General features: G+C 31.8%; 1 protein-coding gene and 1 non-coding gene across 3 annotated transcripts; one reads left to right on the top strand and one right to left on the bottom strand.

Annotated features, from left to right (window-relative positions):
• The first annotated feature begins 4,121 nt into the window (after positions 1–4,121).
• Positions 4,122–9,984, top strand: LOC123898762 (pentatricopeptide repeat-containing protein At4g16470). 2 transcript variants are annotated; one of them, XM_045949776.1, is made up of 6 exons: positions 4,122–4,523; positions 5,616–6,571; positions 6,686–6,746; positions 8,460–8,604; positions 8,769–8,890; positions 9,392–9,984. In XM_045949776.1, exons 1-6 carry the CDS (start codon positions 4,204–4,206, stop codon positions 9,645–9,647), a joined length of 1,860 nt encoding a protein of 619 aa, XP_045805732.1. In that variant the 5' UTR covers positions 4,122–4,203; the 3' UTR covers positions 9,648–9,984. The 2 variants fall into 2 exon arrangements, 1 of the variants encoding a protein (XP_045805732.1); XR_006805418.1 differs by lacking the exon at positions 9,392–9,984 and having other exon boundaries at positions 5,616–7,275; positions 8,759–8,891.
• Positions 9,985–11,944: 1,960 nt separating this feature from the next.
• Positions 11,945–12,018, bottom strand: TRNAT-AGU. Its single transcript has one exon. It is a non-coding gene; the product is annotated as a tRNA-Thr (tRNA).
• Positions 12,019–18,399: the final 6,381 nt, after the last annotated feature.

Below are 18,399 nucleotides of genomic sequence, written 5' to 3'. Positions count from 1 at the left end.
GAAAAAAATAATGAAAAAAAAAAGAGTAAAAAGTGGGCAAATTAGTTCCTGAAGAACTAAAGAAGAAAAAGGGAAAATCCAATTGAATGCACAAGGAATAAATTATTCTTAATCATTATGAAGATCACTTGTGATATAGTTCTTGAAGAACTAATGCTTTAATAATAATGATCTCCGATGGATTACTCAAAGAATATGAATTTCCCGAACCATTGTTAATGAAAAATTATTTGTATAGTTCTTGAAGAACTTAAAATTCAATATTAAAGCATTTCTTGTAGTATCGCTCAAGAACAATTTTTCATAATCAATGTTTATAAATATTGGTGGTATAATTCTTGAAGAACTAATATTTTAATTTCCCTAAAGATATAGTTCTTGAATAAGCAAAAGTTTAATATCAAGTATTCCAGAAGGATTGGAAAATTGTAATTTTCCATAGCCATTGTTGATAGAGATATATTGTTAAGTTCCTGAAGAACTTACAAAATTTTACAACATGATTACAATCTATATGATATATTTGATCTTGGTATAAGGTGAACCAAAATTAAAAGGAAATCAATAGAAGAATTATTTATGTCTCTTGAATATGCTCTTGAAGTAGCAACTTTGAAAAGAAAAAAAGTTCAAGAATATTTTGTATATCCATTGTTGTACATACATTGGATGGATATTATTGATATATTAAACTCGTGATTGAATGCATGGTTCAAACGTTTTTTTTCTTCCTCTCATAATAATGATTATTCTTTGCTCTTAAAAAAAAAAAAAACAACAAATTATTCCTTGCAAACATAAATTGATTTTAATTATTCGGTTACATATTTAAATCAATTGATTGATTTTAATTTTAAAATCTTTTAATTGTTACTATATTTTATTTTCTAATTCTACTTAAATCCACATAAAAAAAAAATTTGTTATACTTTATTTTTACTCTTTTAATTCTCATACAAATAAATTATTACTATTTTTTTATTGTGTTCCACCGAAAAGATTTTTTTTGTAGAAACATATTTGTTTAGCTTGAAAATATTCATCGATACTACTATTCATGAAAAATTAAATTTTAGATTTGGTAGTACGAAAATTATTGAAGACTCCAGAAGAGTCAATGCATTGTTATATCGAGAAACAAAGTTGCACTTTGCTAATATATTTTATATTTTAAGTCTTAAAGAAATTTGTTACCGAAGGATATTCACATAAATGAATATCATATTGAAACAAGAAACGACGGAGATATTTTATCTCTATATTACGAGACATATTATCAACTTTTATCTCTAGTTTGTGGTGTACTTATGATATTAGTGCAACTTAAGCACACGTTCAAGTAAACCAGAAGTTTACAAATAAATCATATTAATTTTGTCATTGGCAAGATCAGTTGGGTCATTTCTGGTCTATTATGATGCGAAAAATTTCTATGGATATGTATTGAATGGCCAGAAGTTCATTTAATCTAATAATTTTTATGTGTTACTAGTTCCCAAAGGAAGTTGATAAATTAAGTAAATGAACATCTTTTATTTTTTTAGAATATATATAAGGTGATATTTGTAAATCAATACACCGATCATGTGGACCGATTAGATTTCTAAAATTTGAATTGATGCATCAACCTAATGGTCACATGTATGTTTGTTATAAACTCACAACCAGAAGTTTGTGAGATTATTTTTAAGAGATCATTTTATATATATTATTCTAGAAAGTATTTGATAAATATCATATGTTAATTGAAATTTATACCAAACATCTTGTGAAATATGTTCATACAAACAAAAAAATAATGGACCTGAAGATTCATTCTAAGTTATAGTTGGGAACACTCAAACATGTATGTTGAGATATTGAATAGCATCATGCCAACAAATTATTATATACATAAGCTCTCCCCTAATTTATTTGAATTTTAGTTTATAAACCTATTTTCCCATATAAACATTTTTGGATGTGTTGGGTACGTCTCAATTGCTCCAATATAATGCATTTAAATGGGTAGTAAAAGAATATTGGGAAAATAATTTTTATATGAATCTCCAAAGTGAGCCAATAATTGGAGATTTTTTTACAGCTTTATGGGCTGATTATCAATTGGTGAATTAGTTTTCCCAATATTAGGGGGAGATAATAAGCAGCTAAAAATATGAACTAGAAGTTCAATTGAAATGTTTTGAAATAAATTAATAATTGTTATTTTGATCCTCTTAGAAATCAATATGAACCAGAAGTTCAAAAGATAACTCATTTGCAAAGTTTATGAAATCAATCAACAACTGCTAATGCTCCAATAAAAATGAATGTCCCTGTTGGACAATCTAATATTGCAAATGATTCCTAACCACGCGTGAAGCATGGTAAGCAAATCGGTTCCAAAGATAAAAATCCTCAAATAAGAAAAGGAGCTAAAAACAAAGATGACCCGAGTGAGGATATGAAAATAGTATTTGACATAATTAATTTTCCAGTTCCAGAAGAACTTATCAGGTACCTGTAATTTACGAAAATATAGAGATCTCGACAAACTATGTCATGAATGGAATACGATGGAACCGAGATGAAGTCAACGTTGACAATATTTTTGCACATAATAAAGCGCTATATATGTGATAAATGACAATGAGGATCATAAATCAAAGTCTATTAAGGATTATGGACAATGAAATGATTGACTAAATAAGATAGACGCAATTGATACAAAATTAAACTAGCTTTGCAAAGCGAAATATTTTTGGACCAGTAGTCCATTTCATCTGCAGATGGAGATAAATCGATATGAATAAGTTTTCAAGAGAAAAATAATAAAAACAAAATGTTTAGAGTTTGAATTGTTATTCAAGTATATTGATAAATGTCAATCATTGATTTTCAAGAAGCATATTCACCTGAAGTGAATTCAAAAATTAATTAAGTTGAGTAGCATCTGAAATACTCAATTCATGTGAAATATGTGTTTTAACGTATTTGACTGGCTCACTTGATAATGATGATCCCTGAAGGATTTAGTTATATTTGACAATGAATTATTTATATCTGAGACTTATATTAATGATAAAATATCATCTAAACTCCCGAAGAGCTTATGAGATATTCTCATTTAAATTTATAATTTAAATAAGATTATATAGCAAAAGTGTTAAAACAGTTTGACATTGACAAATCTAATTTGTTGTATACTAAAAATGGTTGCAATGTCATTTGATGCATCATGCCTCAAGAAAATGATGAACAATTTGAATTGGTCCTGAAGTACCATATCTTAATTCAATTAAGCTCACTAATATATTTGCTATAATTTCGTAGTATTTTATTTTTGCCTATTCATCCAACCCAAATGTTGAAGTAAAGCAAAACATACAATTATTTATACTTTAAAGAAACAACAATATCATCCAATCATGTGAAGATTTTAAGCACTACATCAAGCAAGCTGAGAAGATGTTTTTGTTGAGGATTGTAATTCAACACATACAAGAAATTCGTTGTTTTATTACAAAATGATGGTTCCTGCAACAACTCAACATGAAGATAATATCAGACGCAATGCTAATTTAGAGAAGACTATAATAAAGAAGATATGACAAATTTTTCTACAGAGTCAACTTTTAGTAAAACTTTGGAGCAGCTAGTACAGAAGATTATTTGATTTTTCATCTCATGTATAATAATTGTCTTTATGAGGGGGAGATATAAATATGTTCTGCACTCTTTTTTTCCTTCACCGTGGTTTTGTCCCACTGGGTTTTCCTGGTAAGGTTTTTAACGAGGCAGTTCACACACAAAGGATGTTGTACTCTTTTTCCTTCACTATGATTTTTCCCACTGGGTTTTTAATAGTAAGGTTTTAATGAGGCATATCATCGATGGACATCCAAGGGGGAGTGTTATGAATAATATAGATGTGGATGCCCATTAGTCTAGGCCCATATTCTTGGCCCATGTAATCTCCTATATATATGACTATCTCACAATGTAAAAGACACACCTTGAATAGAACAATACAATAGTCTATTCCTTTCTCTTCTCCCTTTCTCTCCTTCTTCTCTATTCTAGCTATTCTCTAGAAATAGTTCATAACAAAATCAAACTTATTATAACAGTGCTAAAAATAAAGTGGATATAGTTGCAAAACCCTCATTTCTTCTTCTTCAACATAAACCCTCTTCCTCCCTCTACCTGCAACTCATTTCAACAATGAAATCAATTCTTAACCCAAAGTTTTCATCTTTATCTTCCAATTTCCCCAAACTCTCTTCTTTCTCTCTCTTTTCACACCCTCGTCAATTCACCATTCTTTTCCGCAACAACCCATCTTCATTCTCCAACCCTCTTCGCCTCAACCCAACATCAACAACAACACCCTTTATTACTAACTTCATTTCCAAATCTCAAAATCGAACCTTTCAAGCTTCAACTTCTACTTCTGGTGATATTCATGTCATTGTCGGCCCCATGTTCGCCGGAAAAACCTCCTCACTTATCCGCCGGATTCAGTCGGAGTCTAATAGTGGCAGGTCAACTCCTCTCCTTAAAACACTGTTTGTTTTGTTTATTATCAAGTGTTCAGTTTTCTCTGCTTGAATACTATAATTGATTGTTGAACAGTTATAGTAAAATAATGCGTGCAAATTAGAATTTTTGTTTTACTAGTGTAAGAGGCCCTGTTTGGATAAACAACTTAATTAAGCCCTTATGCTAGAAGCGCTTATCATATAAGTGCTTATGTGTCCATTTGGATTGAATTATTTTTGAGCTTATGCAAATCAGCTCTCAAGGTAGTTTATGAAAAAACGGCTTATGAAAAACATTTTTTTTAGTGTGAACTTATAAATTAACATAAAATCTTATTTATTTGAGTAAGCTATTTTTCATAAGCTAAAAAATAAGTCAATCCAAGAGGGCCCTATGTAAGGCTATTTGGATAACAAAAGATGAAATAAAGTCAACCTGTTATCATATAAGGTATAATATGTTTTCGTCTGAAGAACTAATGGAAATAAGTTAAAACAAATTCCTAACCTGTCTCACGAGTGTTTATGCTAGTAGATCAGCTCAAATGAGCCAATCCATACATTCCCTAAAAGTAAAAGCATTGGTGTTGTAAATCTGTGTTTTTTGTATAAGCTATTTCTATAACAAAAGATAAATTGAAGTTAAACTGTTCTTATATAAGTTATAAGTTGTTTTCATATAAACTATGTTGAAGAGCTTATGAAAATAAGTGGACATCTTATGGACATGTATTGCAAGTGTTTATGCCAATCTTGTCAATTGTGGATTGTAGAAAATACTCAAAATAGCGTTTTGTTCAAATTTTGCTATGCAACAGTGCTATAGCCCACCATTTCAAAATATTCTGTACTAAAGATAGAGTATCACCGCTAATTCAAATTCCACTATGCAATAGTACTATAGCACCGCCAGTCACTATAGTCACTCTTTAACAACATTTGTTTATGCTGATAGGTAAGTTCAAAATGTCCTAAAACTAAAAGCATTCATGTACCAAATCATTGTCATTTTTTGTAATATTAATTATGAATGAAAAAAGCTTTTGTTAGTTGTAAACTTGCAATTATCACTGGTGAGATATTCTCAGCTTTCAGGTCAAGTCTTGCAGAAAATACTCAGAATTTGGATAAGGTTTTGCAAGGTTTGTGTGTATCTGGAAGGTTAGCAGAGGCAATTAGGCTCTTGTACCGCACGGGGTTGCCGGTGCATCAGAGAACCTATTCTTTAATGCTGCAGGAATGCATATTCTGGAAAAATTATAAAAGGGGAAGAAGAATTCATGCACAGATGATTGTTGTTGGATATGTTCCCAATGAATATTTGAAGACCAAATTGTTGATATTATATGCAAAATCAGGATGTCTAGATACTGCATTGTTTCTGTTTAATAATTTAGTGGAGAAGGACTTGTTTGCATGGAATGCAATCATAGCTGGTTATGTTCAAAAGGGCCTTGAAAAAGATGGTTTGGAAACTTTTTATGCGATGAGACAGGCTGGTTTGAGACCTGATCAGTATACATTTGCATCAGTTTTTAGAGCCTGTGCAACTTTGGCGTTGTTAGAACCTGGGAGGCAAGCCCACGGTGTAATGTTGAAGTGTCAAATTGGGGACAATGTTGTAGTCAACAGTGCATTAATAGACATGTATTTTAAATGCAGTTGTATTTGCGACGGACACCTGTTGTTCGATACGTGTTTGAGTAGAAATACCATAACTTGGACTACTTTGATATCTGGGTATGGTAAGCACGGACGAGTTGTGGAGGTTTTAGATTCTTTTCATAGAATGATATCTGAATCTTTTAGACCAAATTATGTTACTTTTCTCGCAGTTTTGGTTGCTTGTAGCCATGGGGGTTTGATTGATGAAGGGCATAAATATTTTCAATCAATGATAAGAGAGTATGGAATGGTGCCTCAAGCTAAACATTATGCAGTTATGGTTGACCTTTTAGGGCGTTCCGGGAAGTTAAAAGAGGCTTATGAATTTGTTCTTAAGTCACCTTATAAAGAGCACTCAGCGATATGGGGTGCTTTGCTTGGGGCTTGTAAGATTCACGGTGACTTAGACTTGTTAAAAATTGCATCAAAGAAATATTTTGAATTTGAACGTGTAAATGCTGGAAAGTATGTTGTCTTGGCAAATGCTTATGCCTCGTCTGGTTTGTGGGATAATGTTGAGGAGGTTAGAGCTTCATTGAGGGAATCAGGGATGACAAAGGAGCCTGGTTATAGCAGGATTGAGGTGCAAAATGAGGTCTGTTTCTTCTTTAAAGGCGATAAATCTCACCGACAAGCTGATGAGATTTATCAGGTAATTAAAGAGATTACCTCTATATTAAAGGATGCCGGCTATATTCCCGATTCAAGTAGAAACTAATAAATGCTTACCTTATGCAGCAGAAAACAAGGGGATATAAATTTCTGCTGCTTAAAATTTGGTTGAGACAATTTGCAAATGTCCTTGTTGAGTTATATAGATGATTCTTTAGGGATTCAAACATGTTCTGGTTTGTGGAAAGCTGGTGAATTGTAGGTTGTAGATTTGAAACCGAACACTGAAACACATAGGACATTGTGCTGTACTAGTATGGACATTCTTCAGTTCTCTGGGAATACATTTTTTTTTGTTTTTGTGTTAGCCATACGCTTTGCACGTCTCTGAATTTGGCAAGCTATATTCGGTGATAGCCAACCAGTATTTTCTTTTCCTTCAGGGAACCTTTGAAGAGAGTTTACAAAAAGATCTAGAGTGAGTATACAGGGCAGTTAGTTTCATTGTTTGCCTTAATTTGTTCATGTTTGAATTTGAAGTGAATTCCTGGGAGTCCTGTCTGTTTTTGGTTATCACCCATTTTGTAGACTATTAGATTAATTTCTTCATCCTCTCGGAGGATCTCATTTAGATTCCCCCCCCTGAAAGTCTTGAGGTTTAAATCAATATTAATGTGATAAGTTGCAGGATAGGTAGATTCAATGACAAATCAATTTCATATATTCACATATGCATGCATGTCTATGCTTGTTGATTTTCTAGTCGGTGTTCTACTTGCTTTTCTGGCTTTGTGATGATCTAGTGTTTCATGTTATCTTCTCCACTTGTAAGGGAAATAACTTAACATTTACTGTCTAAGTGTTTGAGAGTATTATAATTTATAGTTCATTTGAAATAAATTACTTTACTTTTGTACTTTTCTTAAGATCTAAAACTGATTTATTTTTGAGAAAACCCTGAAGTAAAACGTTGGTTATCTAAGACAAAAAGTCAGGTTATTCATACATAATATATCCATGACAAACATAATTAAATGTTTGCATACTTGATAAAACAAAAATCTAACTTGCCATTTTAAATAATAGTACATTTCTGTGTTGTGCTAATTTGCTCCACAAATGACCATACATTATAATAAGATTGCAAGTGTCTAGCTGAAATTCCATGTTGTTTATTAATTTTTCCTTATTTGTTATAAACTTCAGATTTGATGTTCTGAAGCCCCAGATGTTTTATTTTACAGGAACAGTGCTATTATGTTGAAGGTTGGGCATTGATATGATTGTAGGCCTAACTTCTGCTAGAATATACTACTAATTTTTCAATGGAAGTTTCCCCGTTTGACTATGAAATATTATCAAAATTTTGAATGTTCTAGTAGATTTCCTTGTACTTTACGTGATGTCTAGCCATACAGATCTCTGTTTCAAATTGAGCCACATCTTTTACAAAACCAAGCTAACTTAATACTGGATGATAATACTCAGAATGATTTCATGGTCTATGTGGATGTATCCTATATATATGCGGATCTTTGTTGCTGTGTTTACTTTGTAGATGTGTAGGAATTCCCTAATGTTCTATCTTTCAGGGAAATCACGATATGGTTTGGCAATAACCTTTGAGGTATATGATTGACATTTCATGTTTCCTTGATGCAGAAATGTGGCAATAATTAAATCAAGCAAGGATACAAGATATGGATTAGATTCAATTGTTACACATGATGGTGCAAAATTACCATGTTGGCCTCTAAAAAACTTGTCATCATTCAAGCAGAAGTTTGGAATTGATGCTTATGAGAAGGTATCATGCTTTGAAGTTTTACAATACGTGTTTAACTACCCTATATGATTGGTTAGTGTAATACATGATTCCCGATTATTTTGCTCTTCCTTCTTCCCCATCCAACCCTTACTTGTTTGCTGCCTGCATTTTGTTTGACTCTCACAACTGATAGATTATGACAGCTGGATGTGATTGGCATTGACGAAGCTCAATTCTTTGACGACCTTTATGATTTCTGCCGCGAAGCTGCTGATCATGATGGAAAAACAGTAATAGTTGCAGGACTCGACGGTAACTATTTGAGGTATTATTACTTATAATTGATCCCAATCTTTTTTCATGGTGCGACAAATTATTGTCAGTTTGGCTGTTTTTGAGTTATTTTAAGCTTTAAACTTGCAAGCTGGTTTTCAGCATCAATCAACAGACAATGCACCAAATCACCCAATAAGTTAATCTAATTATTTCTATTCCAAATTTCCAGGCCATACAATTGATACAAATTGTCAATTTGATAATGGTCATGGTTTATACGTAGCAAAATTTGAACAAATCACTATTACTCCGCGATACGCTATTTAGTACAAAGTGTTGTCAAAATGCCGCTATAGCACTGCAGCATAGCAGAAATTTGAACACCAATATTTTCTGTGATGTGCAATCAACTACATTGAGCTAAGTACTTGGTGCAATGAAAGTGGCCAGGCTAAATTGTTCTTGCCATAACTATATTTTGAGCTCTTGAAACCAAGTTATGGTTGAATTTTACATCATCAATTGATGGTGTTTCTGTATTGTTTGGCAGGAAGAGCTTTGGTTCTGTCCTTGACATAATTCCCCTTGCTGATTCTATAACCAAGTTAACTGCTCGATGTGAAATATGTGGGAAGAATGCTCTCTTTACCCTGAGGAAGACACAAGATAAACAAGTTGAATTGATTGGTGGAGTTGATGTCTACATGCCAGTGTGTCGGCAGCACTATGTCAACGGACAAGTAGCCGTTGAAACGGCAAGACATGTCGTGGAATCGAAGAAGGTTGAGTGTGGCTCCCATATATAAATTAACTTTTCTTAGCAGCCGCATGCATGGTTTTCTACCTCGTTACTTGGTGTTTAGATATGGTGTGCCGCCAAATCCTACTAACTATAAGGAAAACTATATTAGAATCTTTTTACAGTTGACCATGTCAATGTAGTTTCGATGTTTTGTTCTAAATCAAAAGCTGTTATTGATTAAACTAGTTTCATTCGATAGATGTGGATTTCAGAGAGTTCAGCTAAGAGATGAAGCCAGCTTTTAAATTGTGCAAGATTAGGTTATGTATGTGTAACATGGCATGAACATTTTCATATAGTTTAATGATGTTTATCAATGCCTTTGCAAGATTAGTCTCAAATATGTTTCAAGTTAATTCAGGAAGTACCATCATGCCTATTCAAAAATAACAATAATTCACAAATTACCAATTTCTTTTAAGAAAAAGAAATGTTATGTTGACACCAAATTTGTTGTTGGACACTGTACATAATGCAATATCTTAGCTAATATTGATTTATATTTTGTTCTAATTTTCAAAAATTATATGTTACAAAAAATACACCACAACAAGTTGTATGAAGAACAAAGACCAATATTACTTCAAATTGTTACAACTTTCAACTGATATTGTGTTATATAAAATAAAGTGAAAGAGTAAAATAATAGAGATAGAGAAGATGAGAGTATATTTTATTATTACTTTCGAGTGTGTACTTTACAATGCAATATACATGAATCCACTTTATATGACATAAATCTTGTAACTTATAATGAATCGTCACATTAACATTAGGAAAGCAACTGGCAAAGGAAGACTCCCCCTAAGCCCACTTACAACAAAGGAATGGTAACTTCTTTTCGCGTCTCCTGAGCTTCTCAAGTGCACCTAGGATTTCCCAAAATACGTCTCTCGCAACTCGCAAGATAATTACCGAGTGTTGAAGGGTGTAAAATCTGGAAAGACATGGTTCGCTATTTAAGTAGCGAACTGAGTTCGCACTTTAATTAGAAACAGTTTAAAATAGAGGTCAAAGAAAAACTGTATTCGTATTCACTGCATAACGAACTCCTTCAAGAATTTGAACAACTTGTTCTACCATCTGTGATTGCAAAATGGTATCTTGGTCCATACATGTCAGGTCCAGCAATTGAGTCAACATGTCTCCATCTAGTATATTTGGTACTCTAACCTATTATAAAATAGATATAGTGAAAAACTATTATGTTTGTTATATTTTTAGGCAAAGAATATTAGAAAGTCCAATAATGAAAAACATTAAACACTGCCAAATTTAGAATATATTCAGTTTTGTAGCTTTTGTTTTTTGACAGGGTAAATTCAGTTTGTATGTAGTTCTTAAGGTTGAGTGTGGAGTAATGCCAATGCAAGGGAACCAACTTAACTGGAGTAATGCCAATGCAACGGATGGCAATTAATTGAAGCACAGAAGGAAGATTGTGTCTTTTGTCAATAGCCTTAGTCACAGAGTCAACGACGACACTTATTGGTGATGAATGAAAAGATTCTGATGGCCGGCCACTCAAAGCGAAGAAGCATTCCGTTCTTCAATCCAGCAAGAACATAATACTTACCAACAAATACAAGGCGGGCGTACATCTTTAGGTATACAAAATCTATTTGAAGCACCTGTTAATGAAATTGTCGCACAAGCAACTACTATAACTTCTCCATCTGGAGCAAAAGACCAAACCTCCACAGAAGGTTACATAATCATCAAACCTTGAGTGAACTGACAATATTCAGGTTTCCGCAGGAAATGATAAAACAATAAAAGAATGATGTAAATCGGTAACTTTCATTCGGACAGCCCAAATACTGACTACAAGCTCTTGTAATGATGAATCTGACCTTGTCGATGTTTAGAACAAGCTCTTGCAACTCTCTCATTCATTCACTTAATTATACGAGTTCATCTTATCCTTTCGGCGACCCTTCTAGGATGCATGTGTTCTTCTTACTCCTTTAACTTACATGCATTTTGTGTTTCTTTAATGCATAAATGTGCCAATAATTAAATCAAGCAAGGATACAAGATATGGATTAGATTCAATTGTTACATATTGTGGCGCAAAAGTACCATGTTGGCCACTAACAAACTTAACATCATTTTCAAGCAGAAGTTTGCAGTTGATGCTTATGAGAAAGTATCATCATTCAAGTTCAAGTAGGCATTGAAATTCCACAATTAGTAATATACTATACCACCATATAGGACCAGAGCAAAATATGGTTAATGTTAATGAAGTTTTCGTGTGCAAACATTGGACCAAAGCGATTTTATAAAAACAATATATTTTGCTTTCATTGAGAGTTGAACTCAAGACCTCCCGCTTACTAAACGGGTGCTCTAACCAACTGAGCTATGAAAGCTTGTTTGTTACTTAAACTTAACTCCACTATAAATAGCATCTACTCGTTAAATCAAATTAATAAATAGTCCGTCCAAAGTAATTTTGAATATCTGTAGAAAAGTCGATGAAAATTGTTTCACCCTCTAAATGAAGAACTAATAACGAAAGCATTATATATATATATGTGAGACGATTCCGGTGAGAACAATTTGTTATTATGAGAAATGAGAACAATTGATTATGAGGGCACATTTCGACCGGCTAAGAAAATGATTGAAATCCATTTTGCATAGCTTGCATTCGCTTTATTGGCCATTGAACAAATACCTTTCGTCTGTGTATTGGTGAGATCCAACGGTGAACAGTTGTCCTAAACCGGGCTGAACATTTGTAGCGGAATTAGTTCTCCATCACTCGGAATCTGAATAATTTGCATGCGCCACTCAATTAGATCCTGTAATTACATATGTCTCCTCCATATCTAATGTACGTTAAAAAAAAAATACAGTAACATTGAAAATAATAAATTATATGTAAAAATTGAAGGTTAATTATCGCGCTACAAACACATTGTTGAAAATTTTGAAGTATGAATTAAATTAACAATGAAAAGTTTCATCATTGACCTGCAACTGGCTTATGCACAATTGGTATTTGAATAAAAATTGAGACTTGAGAGTGTTTATTGATTATTTTTTTACAAAATTATTGATGTTATTATGTCTATCTTCTACTTTCACAATTATTTGCAAAGTAGAAAATTCTATTCTTGAAAATTACAATTGGAAGTCACATAATGTAGAGGAATTTTCCATCGTCCATGGTAACAGTGGTAGGTGGTGGAGATCTTGCACAACGGGATGATGGTATGACCAAGCTTAAATGGCGAATTTAAGAAAACCTAATTTGTTTATAGTCCATTTATTTTCATTAAATTAGATCATACGGTTAATTTTATTTGTTCTCATTTCTCACAGTAACAAAGTGTTTTTGTTGGAGTCATTCCTAAATATAATATATTTTCCATTAAAAATAAATAAATATACATGCTATAATAAAGATTTGTTAGCTTGATTATTTTGTGGTCATGATGAAAATAAAATATGCTTACTAATTTTATTTTTTAGCAGCAATTTTTTTTATTAAGACCAGCAAATTTTTACTAATTTGTATTGATATATTTTTGAACCATGTGATTTAATTTTTGAGATTTTGTGTATCTTTGTGTCACTGTTTATGCAATTTTGTTGGGTAAATTAAGATAATAATATGAAGATTTTATTTTGTCTTGGCATCGTAGTAGAGTAATGGCCTCAATGAGTGAGTTACTTAGTACGTAGTTTTTTTTTTTTTTTTTGGAATGAGTTACTTAGTAGTTAAGAATGTAATATTTTTGCTTTTCTTGGGTTGTGCTCACACAAAAGGGCATGTACCTTCTATTGCGTTGACAATGTGTCCACATTATTGTGTTTGAATATCACCTCTCATAAATTTATGGTTTAAGTTCTTAGCGCACATTCTCTTATGAATAATTTTTCCATGGTCCAACACATACTCTTATTAAGCAAGTAGTAATTCTTAAGTTTAAGTCTTTATCCGCTTTTTTTTATTATGTTAATATATATAAATTACAAACAATTTTTTTTAATTCAATTAGTTTTAATTTTTATTTTGTTAGAAGTCTTACATTGGTTAGAGATATGACAGAGATAACCTTTATAAGTGTAGTGCAAACCTCAACTCCTAAGTAAGTTTTTGTGGTTGAGTATAGTCCTCTCAAATTCTAATACATTTAAATAAAATATTTCTTTTGCATATATTGGTAGATACCATAGGTAAAACAACATTTTGTTATCAATTGCGGAATAAACCTAGAAAATATTAATATAGAACAAAAAAAAATCAATTATTTAATATGATAAAGAGGAAGTGTGACCAACGATGTAAAAAATTTAAATCTATGGGTCAGCTATCCCATCCTTTTAGGTGCTTCCAATCTAGAGAGGGGAATAGTCACTGCGTTCGGCGGTGGATCTTGGTCTCAAAAAAAAAATGATGTACCAAAAAGAAAAATATAATATCTATCGTTAGTTGGTCAGTGCCGATTGACGCTGGACTTCGTAAGAAGGATCATGGTTCGATCCTTCGCAACTGTAATCGGGAGGGGGTCGGAATCACTTGATACTAAAATTGATCTCTGAACCAGATTAGACGGTCAAATGAAGTGAATACTGGTGGCGAAAAAAAAACATAATACTTCGAAAAAAATTTCGATATTGACAAAAGGAAAACATAGTAGCTTAAAGCTTTGTCGAATACATAATCGGTCTTAGGTAAAAAGGATTAAGAGAGTTAATATCATGACGTGAGTTACTTCATTAATGAGATTTCATTTAAGAAACCATTTGATTTCAATAGTTCTTTAAAGGCTAAATTGCAGTTTTGGCCCCCCACGTTTCATAATTGTGCGATTTTGGCCCCCCACGTTTCACGTGTGCGATTTTGGCCCCCATGTTTCATAATTGTGCGATTTTGGCCCCCCACGTTTCACATGTGCGATTTTGGCCCCCCACGTTTGCCCCCTTTTGCATTTCTTGGTCTCTGTCGACTATTTTGACCAAAAATTGCTAACATGAAATATTTTTGACACGTGACTTAATTGTATTGGCCAACCAAAATTTATTATTATTATTTTAAAAAAAAAAAATTAAGAAAGGTCACATGACTTTTTTTGAGATTTTGGTTCCATTTTTTGCACCTATTTTGTTAAAAAAATAATAATTAACCCCCCCAAAAAAAAGTCACGTGACCTTTTTTAAATTTTTTTAAAAAATAAATAAATAAATTTTTGGTTGGCCAATACAATTAAGACACGTGTCAAAAATATTTAACGTCAGCAATTTTTGGTCAAAATAGTCAACGGGGACCAAGAAATGCAAAAAGGGGCAAACGTGGGGGGGCAAAATCGCACATGTGAAATGTGGGGGGCCAAAATCGCACAAATATGAAACGTGGGGGGCCAAAATCGCACATGTGAAACGTGGGGGGCCAAAATCACACAATTATGAAACGTGGGGGCCAAAATCGCACCTGTGAAACGTGGGGGGCCAAAATCACACAATTATGAAACGTGGGGGGCCAAAACTGCAATTTAGCCTTCTTTAAAAATTGAAAGTAATGGATGTCTTGCACCTACTAAATGGAAAATAGAAAATAAATTTAACACTAACTTTGAATTATTATGGTTCAGATTCAATCCAAATATTTAAAATAGAGAAGAAGAAAAATTGAGACAATCTTTGGGGTGACAAGTGTGAGATCAATTGGTTATCTGCGTAGGCTACGTACCAAATTACAATTTATTAGTCACATGTTCACAATTTAAAATAAAAAACCACCGCAATTTGCAACGTCTTTAGTGTGATATTTTTCAAATGTTAAGTTGTTTCTATCAAAAAGATTTTCATTTCATATCAAGCCAAAGAGGAAAAAATGGGCTATCCACAAACCAATTTATAGAAACATTATAACAGCGTTGAAAAACATTTAACACATCATATTCTTCTTTGTTCCTTTTTTTTTTTTAATTAACTCCAAAAAAAAGTAATTTAATATCGTGTGACCTAATCGGCCACATATCAGATATTACATGAGCCTTCCCTTCACAAAATAAATTAACTAATAACCAAATTACATGAGCCTTCCCTTCACAAAATAAATTAACTTAAATAAAGCAAAGTAAATAACAACCAAATTAATTTCCATAATAACTAATAACCCCTTCTTCAAAACTTTATGCTCCCATGCATGGAGCTTCATGCACATATCCGCCAATCAAAATGATGGTAGGTGAAAATATAATAAGGGACAAGTTGCCAAGGGTGTTAATAAGGGACAAGCAAACATAGCTTCATTTCTTTCACACCATATATACTCAAAGTTGCATCAACAAAAATAATATAAATACCTAACCTTGAACCATATTCTCTACAGAAAGAAAAGTTATATTATTGTCTAGCAGGTTTTTGGCATACAAAAATGGATAGTTTGGGCTATTCGAAAGATCGTCCCGCGGATGATGAGAAGAATTCCAAAAAATTTAAGAAAAACCTACTCACAAATCAGATGGGCTACTCAAAAGATCCTTCTCCAAAGAAGAAATCAGAAATTACTAAGAAAAATCCTATCTCAAACATAAAAGATATGTCCTATTCCAACTATCCATGAAGAAATTAGTCACTAACTAGTGCGAGAGGTATTTTAATCAAGACATTATGATTTTATCGCTCTTTTATGGTTTTCTTAACTTATTTTTTTATTTCATTTTTATCCTATACAACTATTTTTTGTTTCATTTTGATGTTTTAACTCTACTTATGATATAAACATGTCCCTCTCTTTTCCACCATTGAAGAAAATAACCAAAAAGTGTTGTTGCAAAACAAAAACAAAAAAATCTAAACAACCTCAGATGTAACAAGATATTATATGAAAAAATTCAAAACAACATTCATAGATTTTGGGTCTTTTTATCAATACAAAGTGCATGAATATTTGGGTAGAGATTATTTGAGGAAAGAGAGTTTTGGTTTGAAATTAACCATTTTTAGGATAGTGTTAGGGGAAGAAAGTTTTGGTTTGAAATTAACATCAAGTGAGTTACATGCATGATTTACAAGATTTTTGTTTCCACAAATAAATTTGATTGGTCTAGTCTGATTTTTTGTTTATAAAAATGTAAATAATTATTGTTCATATCAATCGCATTATAATATTTTAAAAGTTGAGTAACCTAATCAAAGTTAAGAGACTGAGACTCAAATATTGGATTCACACATGACACATTCGTCATTTGATATTTTTGCAGGATCTCTTGCTAGTGGAAATTGGAAAACACAAGTTATGGGAAGAAAGTTTTCAAGCATTAATTAGATTCTATTGTTAGTTAATCGTTTGTTTCAAATTTGTTTTAATCTTTACTACAAAACCATATCATTTGTATTGAAAAATCTTGCATTAATTATGGTTTATAATTTGTTGTGTTTATACGTTTAGTCAAACAAGCAATAGCAAAGTTTATTAGAATATCAAAATATAAAATTAATTAATATATATAAATCTTGTGTTCTTCTAATTAATTTGCAACATATGTAATTATTTTAAAAAAAATTAAATAATTATATATGTGACAAGATATATTGATATGACATTCGTGTCAAATGATTGTATACGTCTACGTTAACTTGGTTCAAAATAACATTTTACAAAATAGTTAAGGAGTTAAAAATATTAATATGAAAATTATAAGGATAAAATTATTCAATTGGATTTATTTATATAAGGGAAAACCTTATTTACAACCAATAGGATCATCAGATTTGAAAACAGACTTCATGTAGCAGGATACTGTAATTGATCTGAAACGTCCGATTTTTTATCTGCTTTGCAGATACTCGTTACCAAGACCCGATATTTATTAGAGCTTCCAAAATCTATAAAATGTGGACCTGTTATGCGAGTTAGAGAAATTGGCCAGTTTTCATTCATTAATTAATTATTATTATCAATCGAACAACAAGAAGTACTTCGTGTGCATGGGCACAGAATATAAGGACAAAAGAACCAAAAGAGGTTAGTGCAATAAAGTTGTCAATCGCATGACATTTTTTAAATCTAGGACAAAAGGAGCAAAGTCTTTTGGACATAAAGAGTATCCATTTTTTACACAATTGAATTGACCTGAACTAAAATAAGAGATCGAACAGATATTTTTAATCTTTGAAATCGTAAAAGTCGGTCTCAACTTTTTTTTTTTGAAATGACAATTTAGTTTTCTTGGATTGAAAAATATCAATCAATTTAGTATTATTTTTAAAAAAAAATTGCACCATACTCCCTCCGGACACAAATATAGTAAATTTAACTCATGTTTTGTATTAAATTAAGAAAATTAATTACACTTAAGTAAATTTCTTAAACACCTCGTAAACAATTTTTTTGCTTGTATTTATGTTCGGAGAGAGTAAGTTTAAAGGATCGATGCTTATTTTGATGGATATTTACTAAAATTATACTCCTCCGTCTCAAAATATAAAGAAAATTGGTCAAACAAAGTTGATTATTTGGTTAAAAATTTATACTAAATACATCAACTTTATTTGACCAAATTTCCCTTATATTTTGGGATTGAGAGAGTATTTTGTTGAAATCACTGAGTTGATTGAGAGAGTAATAAATAGTTAATTGTATAATAGGAAAAATAGAATTAAATACTTCGTTGGTAATATAAAACGACATATACTGTGATATAAATTTTTGTCATGACAAATATTGTGATACAGAGGGAGAGTACTAAAATTGCGGCGGGCAAAATGTAGGTGATAAAGAATTACTCCTGGAG

Source organism: Trifolium pratense, linkage group LG7, assembly GCF_020283565.1.
Source record: "Trifolium pratense cultivar HEN17-A07 linkage group LG7, ARS_RC_1.1, whole genome shotgun sequence".
Classification (NCBI taxonomy): Eukaryota; Viridiplantae; Streptophyta; class Magnoliopsida; order Fabales; family Fabaceae; genus Trifolium; species Trifolium pratense.
Note: the sequence above shows the minus strand (reverse complement) of the source record. Positions and strands in the feature narration are given on the sequence as shown.